At 34.6% G+C, this 13,251-nt stretch overlaps 1 protein-coding gene across 4 annotated transcripts in view; it reads left to right on the top strand.

Moving 5' to 3' along the window:
• Nucleotides 1-13,090, top strand: part of LOC110105771 — a 27,702-nt gene extending 14,612 nt beyond the window's left edge. The window contains exons 1-3 of one of the 4 annotated variants that reach the window (XM_020835404.2): nucleotides 4,829-4,982; nucleotides 5,483-8,119; nucleotides 12,685-13,090. In XM_020835404.2, the coding sequence (XP_020691063.1) occupies nucleotides 5,552-7,855 (2,304 nt within the window). In that variant the 5' untranslated portion in view covers nucleotides 4,829-4,982; nucleotides 5,483-5,551 and the 3' untranslated portion in view covers nucleotides 7,856-8,119; nucleotides 12,685-13,090. Of the gene's footprint in view, nucleotides 1-4,828; nucleotides 5,074-5,234; nucleotides 5,259-5,482; nucleotides 8,120-12,684 lie in introns of those variants that run through there. The other 3 variants (XM_020835405.2, XM_020835407.2, XM_020835406.2) reach the window with 3 other exon arrangements.
• Nucleotides 13,091-13,251: the final 161 nt, after the last annotated feature.

Raw genomic sequence — 13,251 nt, 5'->3', positions numbered from 1 at the left:
TGGAGGGTTGCATTAGGTAGTCGACAACCAACATAAAAATTATTGAATAATCATGACATGAATTATTTAATACATTGTGTTAATGCTGGGGCGTTCCCTGGAAGCGATGTTGTTATATAGCCTGAATACAGCGACAAGTGGTCGCTGTATCGACGTCCAAGTGTAGTGTTAAAAAGGCAAGAGTTCTCATATCATGGACATATGTGGGCAAAGAAGCTAGTCCATGAAACTAAAATTAGGATAAAAACTTGGAATATAGGTTCTCTTACAGACAAATTAATGGAATTAATAAATATTATGATTCCTATGAAGATAATTATTCTATGTATTTAGGAAACTAAATGAGTTGGAGAGAAGACTAAAGGAATTGATAGTTTAAGATTTAAACTATGGTATTCTGGTAGGAGTCGTATTAGATATGGTGTATGTGTCATCATAGATGAGAGTTTGAAAGATAATGTTATAAAAATTAATAAACTTGAAGATAGATCTATAACTTTAAGATTGTTATTGATACTAGGATTATTAATATTATAAGCGCTTATGCTCCTCAAGTAGGTTTGTAAATGTGTTTAAAATTAAAATTTTAGAATGACCTAGAAGAATTAATACAAAAGATATCTTTCGAAGAAAGTTTTTGTTGGAGGAGATTTAAATGGACTTGTTGGTAGAGAATTAGATGATTTTAAAAGCATTTATGGTGCTATGACTTTGGAGCGACTAATGAATGTTGTAAGATAATATTAGATTTTTTTTAGCTTATAATTTTGTAATTGCTAATACCTTATTTAAGAAAAGAGATTATCATCTCATCACTTATATGAGAATAAATATAGTAAAACTCAGATTGATTATTTTCTTATAAGAAAAATAAATTGTTTATATTGTAAAGACTGTAAAATAATTCCGAGTAAAAGTTTATGTACCAAACATCGCTTATTAGTTTTGGACTTTAAGATGAAGAGGCAGAAAATAAAAAATAAAGTAAATCGTTGTTATAGGATTAGATAGGAGCATTTAAAGAATATTTAATAAAATTATTTTTTAGAATAAGATTCTAGATCTTAAGATTTTATTTGTGCATAAAGAATTTAATGTTATGTGGGAAAAAATAGTTAGTGATATTAAGAATGTTGCAAATGACGTGTTTGAAATATTAAAGGGAAAATATACTAATAGTAAAAATAGTTGGTGGTGAAATTAAAATGTACAAGAAAAGATAAAAAATATAAAGATTTGTTTTAAAAATTGGTTTAGCTGTAAAAATTCTAATAATTGAAAATTATATAAAGAGGTCCGTAAGGAGTTTAATAAAATAATATGTGATACAAAGATTTATCTTTTAATGATTTATATAATAGATTAGATAATAAGGAGGACGACAAATAAATGTATAAGTTAGTTAAACAAAGAGATTGGAGTATTAATGATTTAGTTCAAGTGCTGTGTATTAAGGATGAAGATCAAAAAGTATTTTTATTAGAAGAGGATATTCAATAAAGGTGGATGAGATATTTTGCTAAATTTTTAAATGAAGATTGTGAGAATACGTTTGACTTTAGTGATCCTAAATGAAAATAAAGATTTTTTTTGTTTTTATCGGCGTATTAGTAAGACCAAAGTTAAAGAGGCTTTAAAGTAAATGAAGTCTAGAAAAACTGTTGGACCTGATGATATTCCAATGGAGATGTGGAAATCGATTCAATTGTCGAGCCATCTTCAATATTCGGCTCAAGTTCATATCGCCATTTTTATGTAGGTTATAAAGTTCCTTGTTCTTTCCTTACAGCTAGCAATCACCTCACAGGAGCGTCTATCCAAGCTGAATAGCTTTTGCAGTAGCTCAGAGTAGTAGCGATAGGCCACTTCTCTATTGTACATTGGAGCACTAATTGGATTTGGTTAAGACACTGAATTGGCCATGATGCCATCTGTTGCTTCTGAACTGTTCAAATTGAAGAATTTCATTGTAGGACTTCCTAACTCTTATAAATGCTGCAAGCTTTCTAATAAGCTCAGACCCTATAGCCAGCCTCATCTCTATATATGCTTGAATTAGAACCAGACTTACAAATACCATTACATGGGTGGTGAAACTAGTAGGTGTAAAGTTTACTTGCTAGGATGGAACAACTAAGTATAAGCTACTGGCAAAGTTAACAAGCTTGATAAAGAAACTTGCAAGGTGTAAGCAAGCAATGTGAAGAACAATACTAGTAACGAACAAGTAAAAAAAAAATGATGGTTACAATACTATTCTAAGAGTGAGAGCAAAATAAATTCAAGTACAACTATGTTGTTTAACCTACACAGTAGTACTTAAGCAATTATTCTAATCACCACACACATATTACATGCAAGCATTCAAGGAACTGCATAACTAAATGTGCAAGGCAAAGTAAACTAGTTATAGAGAGATTTGTGATAGGAAATACTTGAGTTTGCAAGTAACCCTAAGGGAAATATTTGAGTTCGCAAGCAAACTTATCACTAATTGGTGAAAACAGCGAGACTGATGCAAAAATCTAGATGAAATCAGTCCCAAAATGATGGATTGCAATAAAGGAATCAAAGTCAAACAAACACAAAGCAAGATATAAGCGATCCTCAATTCGAGAGGAGGATCGTTCTCTCCCAATCTCTAGACAAAGAATCTAGAGCCCAAGATCCCACGGAAGTACAAGAGAAAACAAATCAAAGCATAAAATCTAACCCTAGCTTCTCATGCTTTTAAATACCCTCCCTCCTAATAAAAGCTTCCTAATATAAAACAAATTCAAATTGACCTCCCCATTCTTATACCGCCCTCTCTCTCTCTCTCTATCTCTCTAATTGCCGCCTAAAGAGGGGGGGGGGGGGCGCGTTCCACTTGCTTAGGCTATGGGAACCAAAGGAGGCGGCCTATAGGTCTGAATTGGTCCCACCTGGGCTAGTTTGAGCTGAATCCTAACAATTTGACACAGATATTTATATGATTTGGCCTCCAACTCTTGTCCATGCCTGGCTAACATCAAAAGGCCATGAATGAGGCACTACCACCTATCCTAAAATCATAATATGACAGTGAAGACACACACCCAATTTTTATCAATTATATATGAAACACAACCCCTATGATTGGAATATGACTTGGCGGCATCTCTGAGCTCAGCCAAGGGCTACTTCATTGTATGACCTGCCATGGTGGCTCACTAGTTCATGCGAGCACCGCTCCGCATAGCCTGGGACGTGCTGAATTGCAAAGTTGCTGTTTGCTTCTCCCTTTCTTCCGTAATAGTATGTGGATTTTGTATAACTATGGTGATCTTGAGCTGGTTATAGTTTACTACACTGAGGTTGTCCATGCCACCATTTTCAGATAAGCTCACACATGAACTCCAAATCATGAGGAGTTCATTCTTTGGGTCTGTTCATGAAGTCTCACATGAAGCAAAATCAATGGCTATTATCAAGCAGATATAAGCATGGTATCATCACAAGCTATTTGATTTGTCTCATAAATGCTCAGGTTGCTTGTGAGAAAGTTATCTTACGTGTTCTGAGTAGATTTGCTAGCTTCTGAAACTCTATTTGCTATTGTAAATTCCTTCATAAATATTCCTAGGAACCTGGAAGCTAGCTAAACTGAATTTTTCATAATTGTTAATTGCAGAAGACATTATCTTCCCTATTTTTTATTTAACTAAAGCTTCTATCAGTAAAGATTCAGATTCTTGCTTCTTAGCTCTGATAAGTGATAACTACTCTTTTATCTTCAAGAAATTATTCTGTGCAGAGTCCAGACAAAAAGGTTCCGTCCGGACTGTGAATGTACACAGTGTATATAAATATTGTGTACATTCACAATCCGAATGAAAAATACTCATTCGGATTCTGCACAGAATAATTTCTCTTCATCTACATATCCTTCAGCTCTGAACTTCCTCTATATCATGCTCTTATTAGCTTGTTTACCTTAAATCCTGTCTTTTCAGTAATGTCTCCCTGCTTCCCATTCTTGAAAGGCAAGCCTTCTTATTCCTTTCTGTTTTCCTCCAAGCCTCAAATATGTCATCTAATCCTCAGCATTTTACTTTTTACATTTCTACCACACTTTCTCTCTATATATCTCTCTCTATATATTTTTTGAAGCAGTAAGGTAAATCATGAATTGACAGGGAGTATATAGAAAAGAAACGAAATGAGCACTAACTTTTTTTTGGTTTACACATGCTAACTTTCTTTTTTCTGAAATTGCACATGACACCTTTTTAGCCATGGGTGGTCACTGTGGTAGAAGATATTTTTTTTGATGGTTTATTTTATTATTTCTTTATTAAATATTATTCTGATCTTAACTCAACACTCTAGTTAATCTAACAATCATGGTCAAGCTTTCCCCCAATTGACTTTTTTTTATGTGCTAATAATAATTATATAATATAAGTTTCACATGGCATGGGCCCCACTTGTGTTAAAATAAATTTATTATAGCAATTTTGAAAAATATTCTCAATTATTAAAATAAAAAATATTATAATGCTGAAGAAAAAATGCAATAAATTTTTTATATAAAAAATTATTTATATTGATGTGAAATTATTATTTTTATAATAAGAAAATAAGATTTTTAATGTGAAAAATAATTTTTTTTTTTATAATTTTGGAATTTATAATATATTCTAAAAAACTTGACATTCCAACCTTGGTTATTCATTGACCCAAGTTAAGATATGCTTTAGAAAATAAATTATGAAAGGGGTGAAAGACCATTTTTGCCCTTCTTCCTCTCTTGCTCTGCTCTCAATTTTGATGGGGTTTGCAGGTTTGATTTGGTCTAAAAAGGTCTTTTCAAAAAAAAAAAATTCTTTTTATTTGATCTACTTTTTTCTAAGGTTTGGTGAAAAAGAAAAAAACATAAATTTTTTTTTCTGAGATGGAGAATTTCTGATCGGAGCCCGCAACCCGAAATTGATCAGCAGGCGTGGAGTTTCTGCAGAGGGGTAATTCTTCTTACTGTTCCAATTTCGTCGAGCTTTTCGCCGAATCTATTTTCACCGTCATGGCCGGAAATCGACCACTTAGGGTTTCGAGGTATTTGATTGTGATAGCTGCTCATTGGTCTTCGAAGGAACTACATGATTGTTTTCTGTTCTTATTTTCCATGAATTTTGGATTTTTCTGTGTCGTGTCGGCCTGTTTTCGTTGGTGCTACTGTGGTCTTCGGCCATGAGCATTTACAAGCAGTGAAGCTTATGGTTCAGATTTGGGCTTTTTTAGTTCTGTTATCGTTCTGATGCTCGAAATACTGTCATTTTGAGCTACTGTACTTTTTTCGTTGCGTGCTTGATCCATAATAAGCTCCTTCATTTTGCGCGCCTTTTTTTGGATCAATTGTATTTTGATGCACTTTTCGTTTTCTGATCTCCTTGAGAGTTAGGAACGCTATTTTGTTGCTACGAAGTCTGATTTGGTTTCTTTTTTTCCTGTTTGAATCAACTAGGGGTGACTAGTTTGCAGAGCTCAGGAGTTTGAATTTAGTTCCAGTTGGTTTGGTTTGTTGAACTGGGCAATGGATTGCAATAAAGATGAGGCCTTGCGGATTAAAGAGCTCGCTGAAAAGAAGTTTATTGAAAAGGACTATGCGGGTGCCAAGAAGTTTGTGCTGAATGCCCAGAATCTCTTTCCATCTCTTGAAGGAATCAGCCAAATGATAACTATATTGGATATTTATCTTGCATCAGAAGCTAAAGTAAATGGGGAGAAGGATTGGTATGGAGTCCTCCGTGTTAATGCTTCAGCAGATGAAGAGACAGTGAAGAATCATTACAGGAAGCTTGCTCATATGCTTCATCCAGATAAGAACAAATCTACAGGTGCTGAGGGTGCTTTCCAGCTTGTTTCCGAGGCTTGGAGTGTGCTTTCAGATAAGAATCAGAAGATGTTGTATGACCAGAAGATATCTGGGAAAGGTTCTCATCAGAGAACTTCTCAACCCATTAAAGATTCCGCAGCTCCTGGTGTCGATAGCAATGGATTTTACCAGTTCGCAAACAGTGCTGCAACCAAGACGAAAACACAAGAGAGAAACTCTTACAAGACTCCATCGTCCCTGCCACCGCAGACATTCTGGACCTCTTGTGCTGCATGCTGCATGCAATACGAATATCACAGGATGTATCTTAACAAAAGCCTTCTATGCCCCAAATGCAAGCAGCCATTTTTAGCCACAGAATTGCCTGCTCCTCCTAGTGGACTCAGTAATCCTCTATGGCCCTCTAAACAGCAGAATCAGAAAACTAAATATAAGAGTGCATATAAGAATGCCTCTACTATTGGAATGGGAGCATCAGGATTCCAGCATGGGCTGAGCAATGAATCTTTTACCAATCAAAACATCCAGTGGGCACCATTTTCTGGAGCTGGTACTAATGGCCTGTCTACTAATATTACACAGGCTGCTAATGTGGTTCATCAAGCACACAAAGCAAAAAAGCAGCGAGAAGAAGCACTAACAACAGTTAAAAGGGAAGAGGCTCTCCGCAGAAAGTTAGCACGGAAGACTTCAAATTCTGGAAATCTTAATACTATAATTGTTTCTGATAATTATGCAGTTAGAAGAACAGGCACTGGAGTTGATTTGGGAAACAATATTATTGCAGATCAGGTGGCCTCATATAGCAATACTGTTCCTGATGCAGAAAAGGGCACTTGGGTTTATGGTGATTCCTTTAAATCTAGATTAAGTTCAAGACCAACAAACTTTAACAGAGCTTATGCCCAGGTAGATGTCCGAGCTATATTAGTAGATAAGGCTAAGGATAGAATACTGAAGAAACTTAGAGAATTGTATTTAGCTGAAGCTTCAAAGGCCAAGGATAATGATATGATGAAGAAGCTAAAGATCAAAGATGTTAAGGTGACCAAGGTAATTGACAGAAAAAATGTGAAGTGTAGAGTTCAGGGAGATTCTGCTGATATGCAAATTATTGAACGCTCAAGGAGTAACAAGTTTATACCTGTCAAGGAGATTTGCCAAAAGAATGGTAACGATGATTCACGCAAGCACGTAAATCACCATCTGACAATTGATGTTCCTGATCCAGATTTTCATGATTTTGATAGCGATCGCACTGAAAAGGCTTTTGGAGCTGATCAGGTATGGGCTACATATGATGATGACGATGGTATGCCTCGGTATTATGCCTTTATTCAGAAAGTTCTATCTGCTAAACCTTTCATGGTCCGTATGAGCTTTCTCACTTCAAAATCCAATGTAGAGTTTGGGGCATTAGATTGGGTGAGTAGTGGTTTTCCCAAAACATGTGGAGATTTTAGAGTGGGGAGATACGTAGTTGCCACAAGGATTAATATTTTTTCACACAGGGTTAAGTGGGAAAAAGGCTTCCGGGGAGTAATTAAAGTTCTTCCAAGAAAAGGTGATATTTGGGCCTTATACCGAAATTGGAGTCCTCACTGGAATGAGCTTACTCCTGATAATGTGATCCACAAGTATGAAATGGTGGAGGTACTGGAAGATTATAATGAAGGTCAAGGAATCTCAGTGGTTCCCTTAGTGAAGGTTGCTGGATTTAAAACTGTTTTCCTACGGCACATGGATCCAAAAGAGTATAAGAAGATAAGAAAAGAAGAAATGTTTCGGTTTTCACATCAGGTACCTTCTTATTTGCTCACAGGTGGAGAAGCTCATAATGCTCCGAAAGATTGCCTTGAGCTAGACCCAGCAGCAACTTCTTTGGAGCTTCTTCAGGTTCTCACAGAAACAAAGGATGAGGATGTAATGAATGATGACGCGAGCAAGTTCGTCGATAATGGAGCGCCTTGGTCCAATTTTTGTTCCAGTGTCTGTGATTGATGCTTAGTATTCATCAATGCGAAGGGATTTGCCAACCTATACTCCTATTCAGCTTTTTGGGATATCTCAAAGATGACGATTTTGGATATGGCTTGTTCCAGAATCATTTATCAATATCTTCATTAGGTGTCTAACTTGAATTTAATTAGCTGTACAAAGTTGTTTAGGAGTAGAAGGTGTCTGCAGTCAGCTTGTTGAGATCATTCATTCAAATGATGGAGTTCTGGTGACCCCCTCAGGAAGTGGAGCTTCCACTGATCGTAGGTAAGTGTTATAATCACATAGTGATATGATTGATTGACCAACATAGACCATTCTCATAATCAACAAAAAATTGTTACCGCTTCTTTATAATGCACTTCATTCTTGTGGAAGGTTTTCAGTTCCAGCAGTTGTGAAAAGCTATTATTTTTAATAACAAAATCCAAGAATACACTGCATATAGTATATAAATTGAAAAGCGCTTTTTTCTCTTGCTTCATCATGTTTATGCATGCAAATATATGATAGATATGTCTATATGTGCTAATTGACAAACCGGTTCTCTTGGAACAATGTGAAGTCGTGTGCACATCTTAAAATTCTTTGAACCTGGAAGTTGTTTAATTGATATTTGTTGTAACATCTTACCGGTACTTCAACATTTCTCCATGACTTGGAGAAGGAGATCTTCCTTATAAGCACTTTTTTATTTTACTTTTACCTATCTGTACTTCCAAAACATTTTAATTTCCTTGAATGACTTTTCCTTACATTCAGTAGTGGAATTTATTCAACCTTAATTTTTTCTTTCACTGTGAGAAAATTAATACTCAACGTTTCACTGATGTTTCATATGTTCTTGCTGCTATTGGTCTGTTCTTTAGGTCATGTGAGATTCTTTGCATTATTATTCATTCTGTTCTTTGAATCCAGAGAGATTCTGTGTATTATTGTTCAGTTATGACTCAAGTAATGCTATGTTTTTTGTAGTGTAGAGTTCCTTTCAGTTTTTCCTTGTGGTTTTTCATAATAATTATCATTTGCATTCAACTATATCTCAGTTCTAGAGCGTCAATGGAATATGTGCAAGTGATATTAACCTGATAAATCTGCTACAGTATTTTCTGATCTATTTCAAGTGAAAGAACCAGGCTTTTTACTCCAATATTTAATACTCATGTGAAATTATAATTCCAATATGTTGTCTTGTACGTATTTTAATATGATTAAGAGGTATGCTAGACTTCTTGTGTTATTTTGCAGCTACCATGTATACAACTCAGGCTTCTTTTGGGACAGCTTTTTTGCTGCGTTCCAAAATAGCTTTTTAGTTAGAAAATTTTGTACTAGAAAGTTATTTTAAAAAGAAATAAAAAAAGATGTCCCAAATGAAGCCTTAACCAAACTGTCAGCTGCTTTTGAACTGAATAAAATGAAACGCCTATTTCTCATGCACATTGTTATTAGCAAATGTAGTGCTGTGCTTCAAATGATATCATTCTGATCAATGAATAAATGGTGAACTGACTTATGGGGCGGGCTAAACACACCATGCATGATTTATCAAGTATTTAAATTTTCTTTAGACTTCCATCATACTTTAGAAGGCTGAGTTTTTTTTCTTAATAATCGATAATGTGAAAATTATGCATGAAAAAATCTCTCTCAATACTGACTTTGGGATATAGCTAAATAGCAAAGCCATGTTGCTTAAAATTTATCTATTACTTAAAGGTATGTCTAAGAGAAACCTTATGTGGTTAATGATTGTCAAGTAGTTGATTCAATGCAGTAATTGAAGCCATGTTCATTTGTAGTTTTGTTGTTTGACAGTTTGAATATCTTAAGGCTGATGGAAATCAAAGGAGTTTTAGCTTGGAAACATATTTGAATATATTTTTATGTTTTTATGTCCACGCTTTTTGTAAGCGATTTTCATTACTTTAAAGCTCAAATTTGCTTTCCTTCAAAACATTGGAGAATAAATATGCTATTTCAGCATAAAAAGTTCATATATGATAAACCAATGCAAGGTTAATGATATAAACAGTTATGCATTCTAATAGTTCATCCTAAGATTATTAGCTTAAAAAAGAACGCTTAGTTGCATTTATGTCATGTTCTTTTTTTTGGTGGGACAATGAAGTGTGCTGCGAGTTCAATGGCTTCCTTTGGTACTTCCGTGCTGCTATTGTGCTGCGAAGTTTTAATAAAATGAAGTCATGAGTTATCTCACAAAGATTAATGAGCTATTTTGTAAGTTGATTACCCTTAGTAACGAGTATTAGTATGAAGTGTAGCCTACTATTTAGCTTTTTGTTGCATGTCATACAGATTTTTCAAAAGCAACAAAGAAGCAAAGAGCATAGAAAAATACCGCTCAAATTTAAGGGAAAATTTTATAAGATGATGATTAGACCTGCAATATTTTATGGCGCAGAATGTTGGCCATTAAAGGAGAAGCATAATATTAAGTGTTGCAGAGATTGAGGATGCTCAGGTGGATGAGTGGCTTTACTCTTAGAGACAGAATACAAAATGAGCATATATGTGAAAAGGTTGGAGTAGCTCCAGTTGCAGATAAGATTAGGAGAGTCGTATTAGATGGTTTGGTCACATAAAATGGTAGCCTTTCAATGACCAAGTTAGGAGAGTAGATAAATTAGATTTAATTTATTTTAAGAAAGGTAGAGGTAGACCTAAAAAGATGTGGTTAGAAAATATTAGAAATAACCATTCTTTATTAGATCTAAATGAGAAATTGACTCTTAACCAGACACAATGGAGAAAAAAGATTCATGTAGCCGACCTTGGGGTAAACGCTTGTTGTCGTTGTCGTCGTTGTCGTAATAAGCAGAGAAGAGCATTGACAAGCAGAAATGAATTTTTCCCCGGAACGGTTATAACCAACCACCCTTTTCCTGTTTTCCTGATTTTTATCACAAACGAATAAACATCTATTACCCTTTTTTACACCATTATCAGTGGTCATTTTCTTACCATAATGATCATACTGGAAAATCCAAGTTTTAATAAACCGTCCTTTACATTGGTCTCTTTAATCAATTTTAAATTACAACATGCATGTGGAATTATTATGCTCTGTTTGCTCTTTGGTTTAAGTGCACTTTTTGATGGTCATCATAGCTGAAACAAAAGTGGGATATTACTTGGTGATTATTTTGTCACCTTTCCATGGCATGCGCATTATTAACCTTCTATGAATATTTTTGTGCATCAATACCTAATGATGTTACGTGAATACTTGTCCTACCCCCAGTGGTTCTGCATAATATGTGTGTATCTAATTATCTATATGAAACATTCCTAGTTGCATTCATTTATCTGCCAGGGAAAGCCGATTTGATTTGTCATCCGTTTTGACTGAAGAGAAATTGGGGAGAGCTACCTTCCAATTCTGACTTACATGAGCCTTTAAAAACATAGGCATTGTACCTATTAGAATAAAATAATTTACATCTATGAGTATCAGAGTTATTGTATTAAATGTGGCTATTCAATTAGATACTACGACACAATTAATTTTTCTCCTCTGGGATTTTAACGAACATCTTAAATCTCTACTCTATTAGTTATGTTTTACAATTTCTATGTAGTTCAAATTGTATATTTCCCTACACCATTTATCACCAGATCTAGCATATTGGGCCAAGCCAATGCAATGTTTTCATTAATAATTGTGTTCTAATCTACACAACTAGATTAAGACTCGATATTGGGAAAAACTATTCTGTGCGGACACTAAATGCCGTACGGAGACCAATAAAAATGCACCACGTCACCCTTTTACTATACCGCGGCTCGGTACCGCTCAATACCGCGGCATCCGACGTAGAGCTGCGTCTAGCGTCCGCACATAATTATTTCTCTAATATTAGATGGACAGCGTCAACTGCTGTAGTGGAATAGGACCAAAATTCTCCAGATAACTGCATCAGTCTCCATTTTCAAGCGGAATGTGATATTTCTTAATAGTCACGAATATGTTATGAACTTTTTATGAATGAAAGCAATATTGATATTAACTGTATCAGTTAATCGTTGGACTTAGAGATGGTGAATGATGGGCATCTGTTTCTAAATGTTTTTTTATTTCTTTAGGATTGCCGTATTCTTCTTACTTGAAGGTATCTGTTGAGATTATGACCTGAACTTTCATCAAAATAAACTGTTGTTCTTGTATGATAAATTATCATAGTGGTTCAGTTCATTGATACATCTTTGTGCATATATCTTACTTGAAAGAGAAACGAAGCAATAGGTGGCTGTGCTGTATGTGATTCTATCAATAACACATTAATATTGTGAGGAATAATTCAAATACTTTGTCTAGTAGACATCCCTAGGCTACACTAGTAAGGAAATTATTATTTTGTATTAACTTCAGGGGTAATTCAGTGTAGAAGTCATCTTTTAGTTTCCGGATATAGTTTGAAGTGAAATCCTATTTTATTAAGAAAATGATCAAAATAGTCCCTTGACTCTTTATAAAAGATCAAAATAGTTCCCAACTGTATTTTAAAGACCATTTTGGTCCCTCGTTTTATTAAAGAGGAATCAAAAGTCTATTTGATTTCTTTTTAAAGACTCGAGGGATCAAAATGGTTCTTTAATATAGTTGAAGATCATTTTGATTCTTTTTAAAGAAACCAGTATCATTTTAATTATTTTCTTGAGCTTGTTTTGCTAGACTTTCTGTGTTTGTTCTTATTGTTTACTATATGAACTGGATCAAATGCATCACATTTGCTACTAAATATTTCCTGCTAATCTCATTTGATATGAAATTTGACTCTGCTTCTGATTATTTGTCCCTCTCATTGCAGCTTTTAGTTGAATTGAAGAAGCTTCTATCATCCTCCACCACTTGCTTTTTCTTTTTTTCTCTCACTTGGAAGCAGGCAAAAGCTGCTGAACTAAGGATCATTGAATTGCTTGATCATAGGCTGACTGATCATCAACCAAGAAGGAGGAAGGCAAAAGGAATCATATACCTCTTACTACTGCTCTATTGTAGAAATCCTTTATTTTTCATATTCATTTGCTTCATTTTCTCTCTATAATATAGTCCTCTTAAACAGAATGGATGAACTCTTTAAATTTTTTTCAGGGATTTGTTTGGTTAACCTGATGAATATTGTGCTACCAACTTCTCCTATGGAGACAAATATGCTGTTGGTCAAATCTTTGGGAAAGAAGATAAAAAAATTAATTAAAATACCCTTTTTTCCCTCTTGATTTTCAATTTTTATCTGGATTTTGTGTAGATAATTGATCTGATTTCTTCTGATTTTATGTATGATTTATGACAGTTCATCTGCCACTTTTACAAGCTCACCTGTCTTAGTTGCTCTATTGAGGTAAGCAATATTTAGATTATTTTGTTGGCTTTC

Source organism: Dendrobium catenatum, unplaced genomic scaffold (assembly GCF_001605985.2).
Source record: "Dendrobium catenatum unplaced genomic scaffold, ASM160598v2 fragScaff_scaffold_1342, whole genome shotgun sequence".
NCBI lineage: Eukaryota > Viridiplantae > Streptophyta > Magnoliopsida > Asparagales > Orchidaceae > Dendrobium > Dendrobium catenatum.
This window is presented reverse-complemented; position numbering and strand designations above follow the sequence as displayed.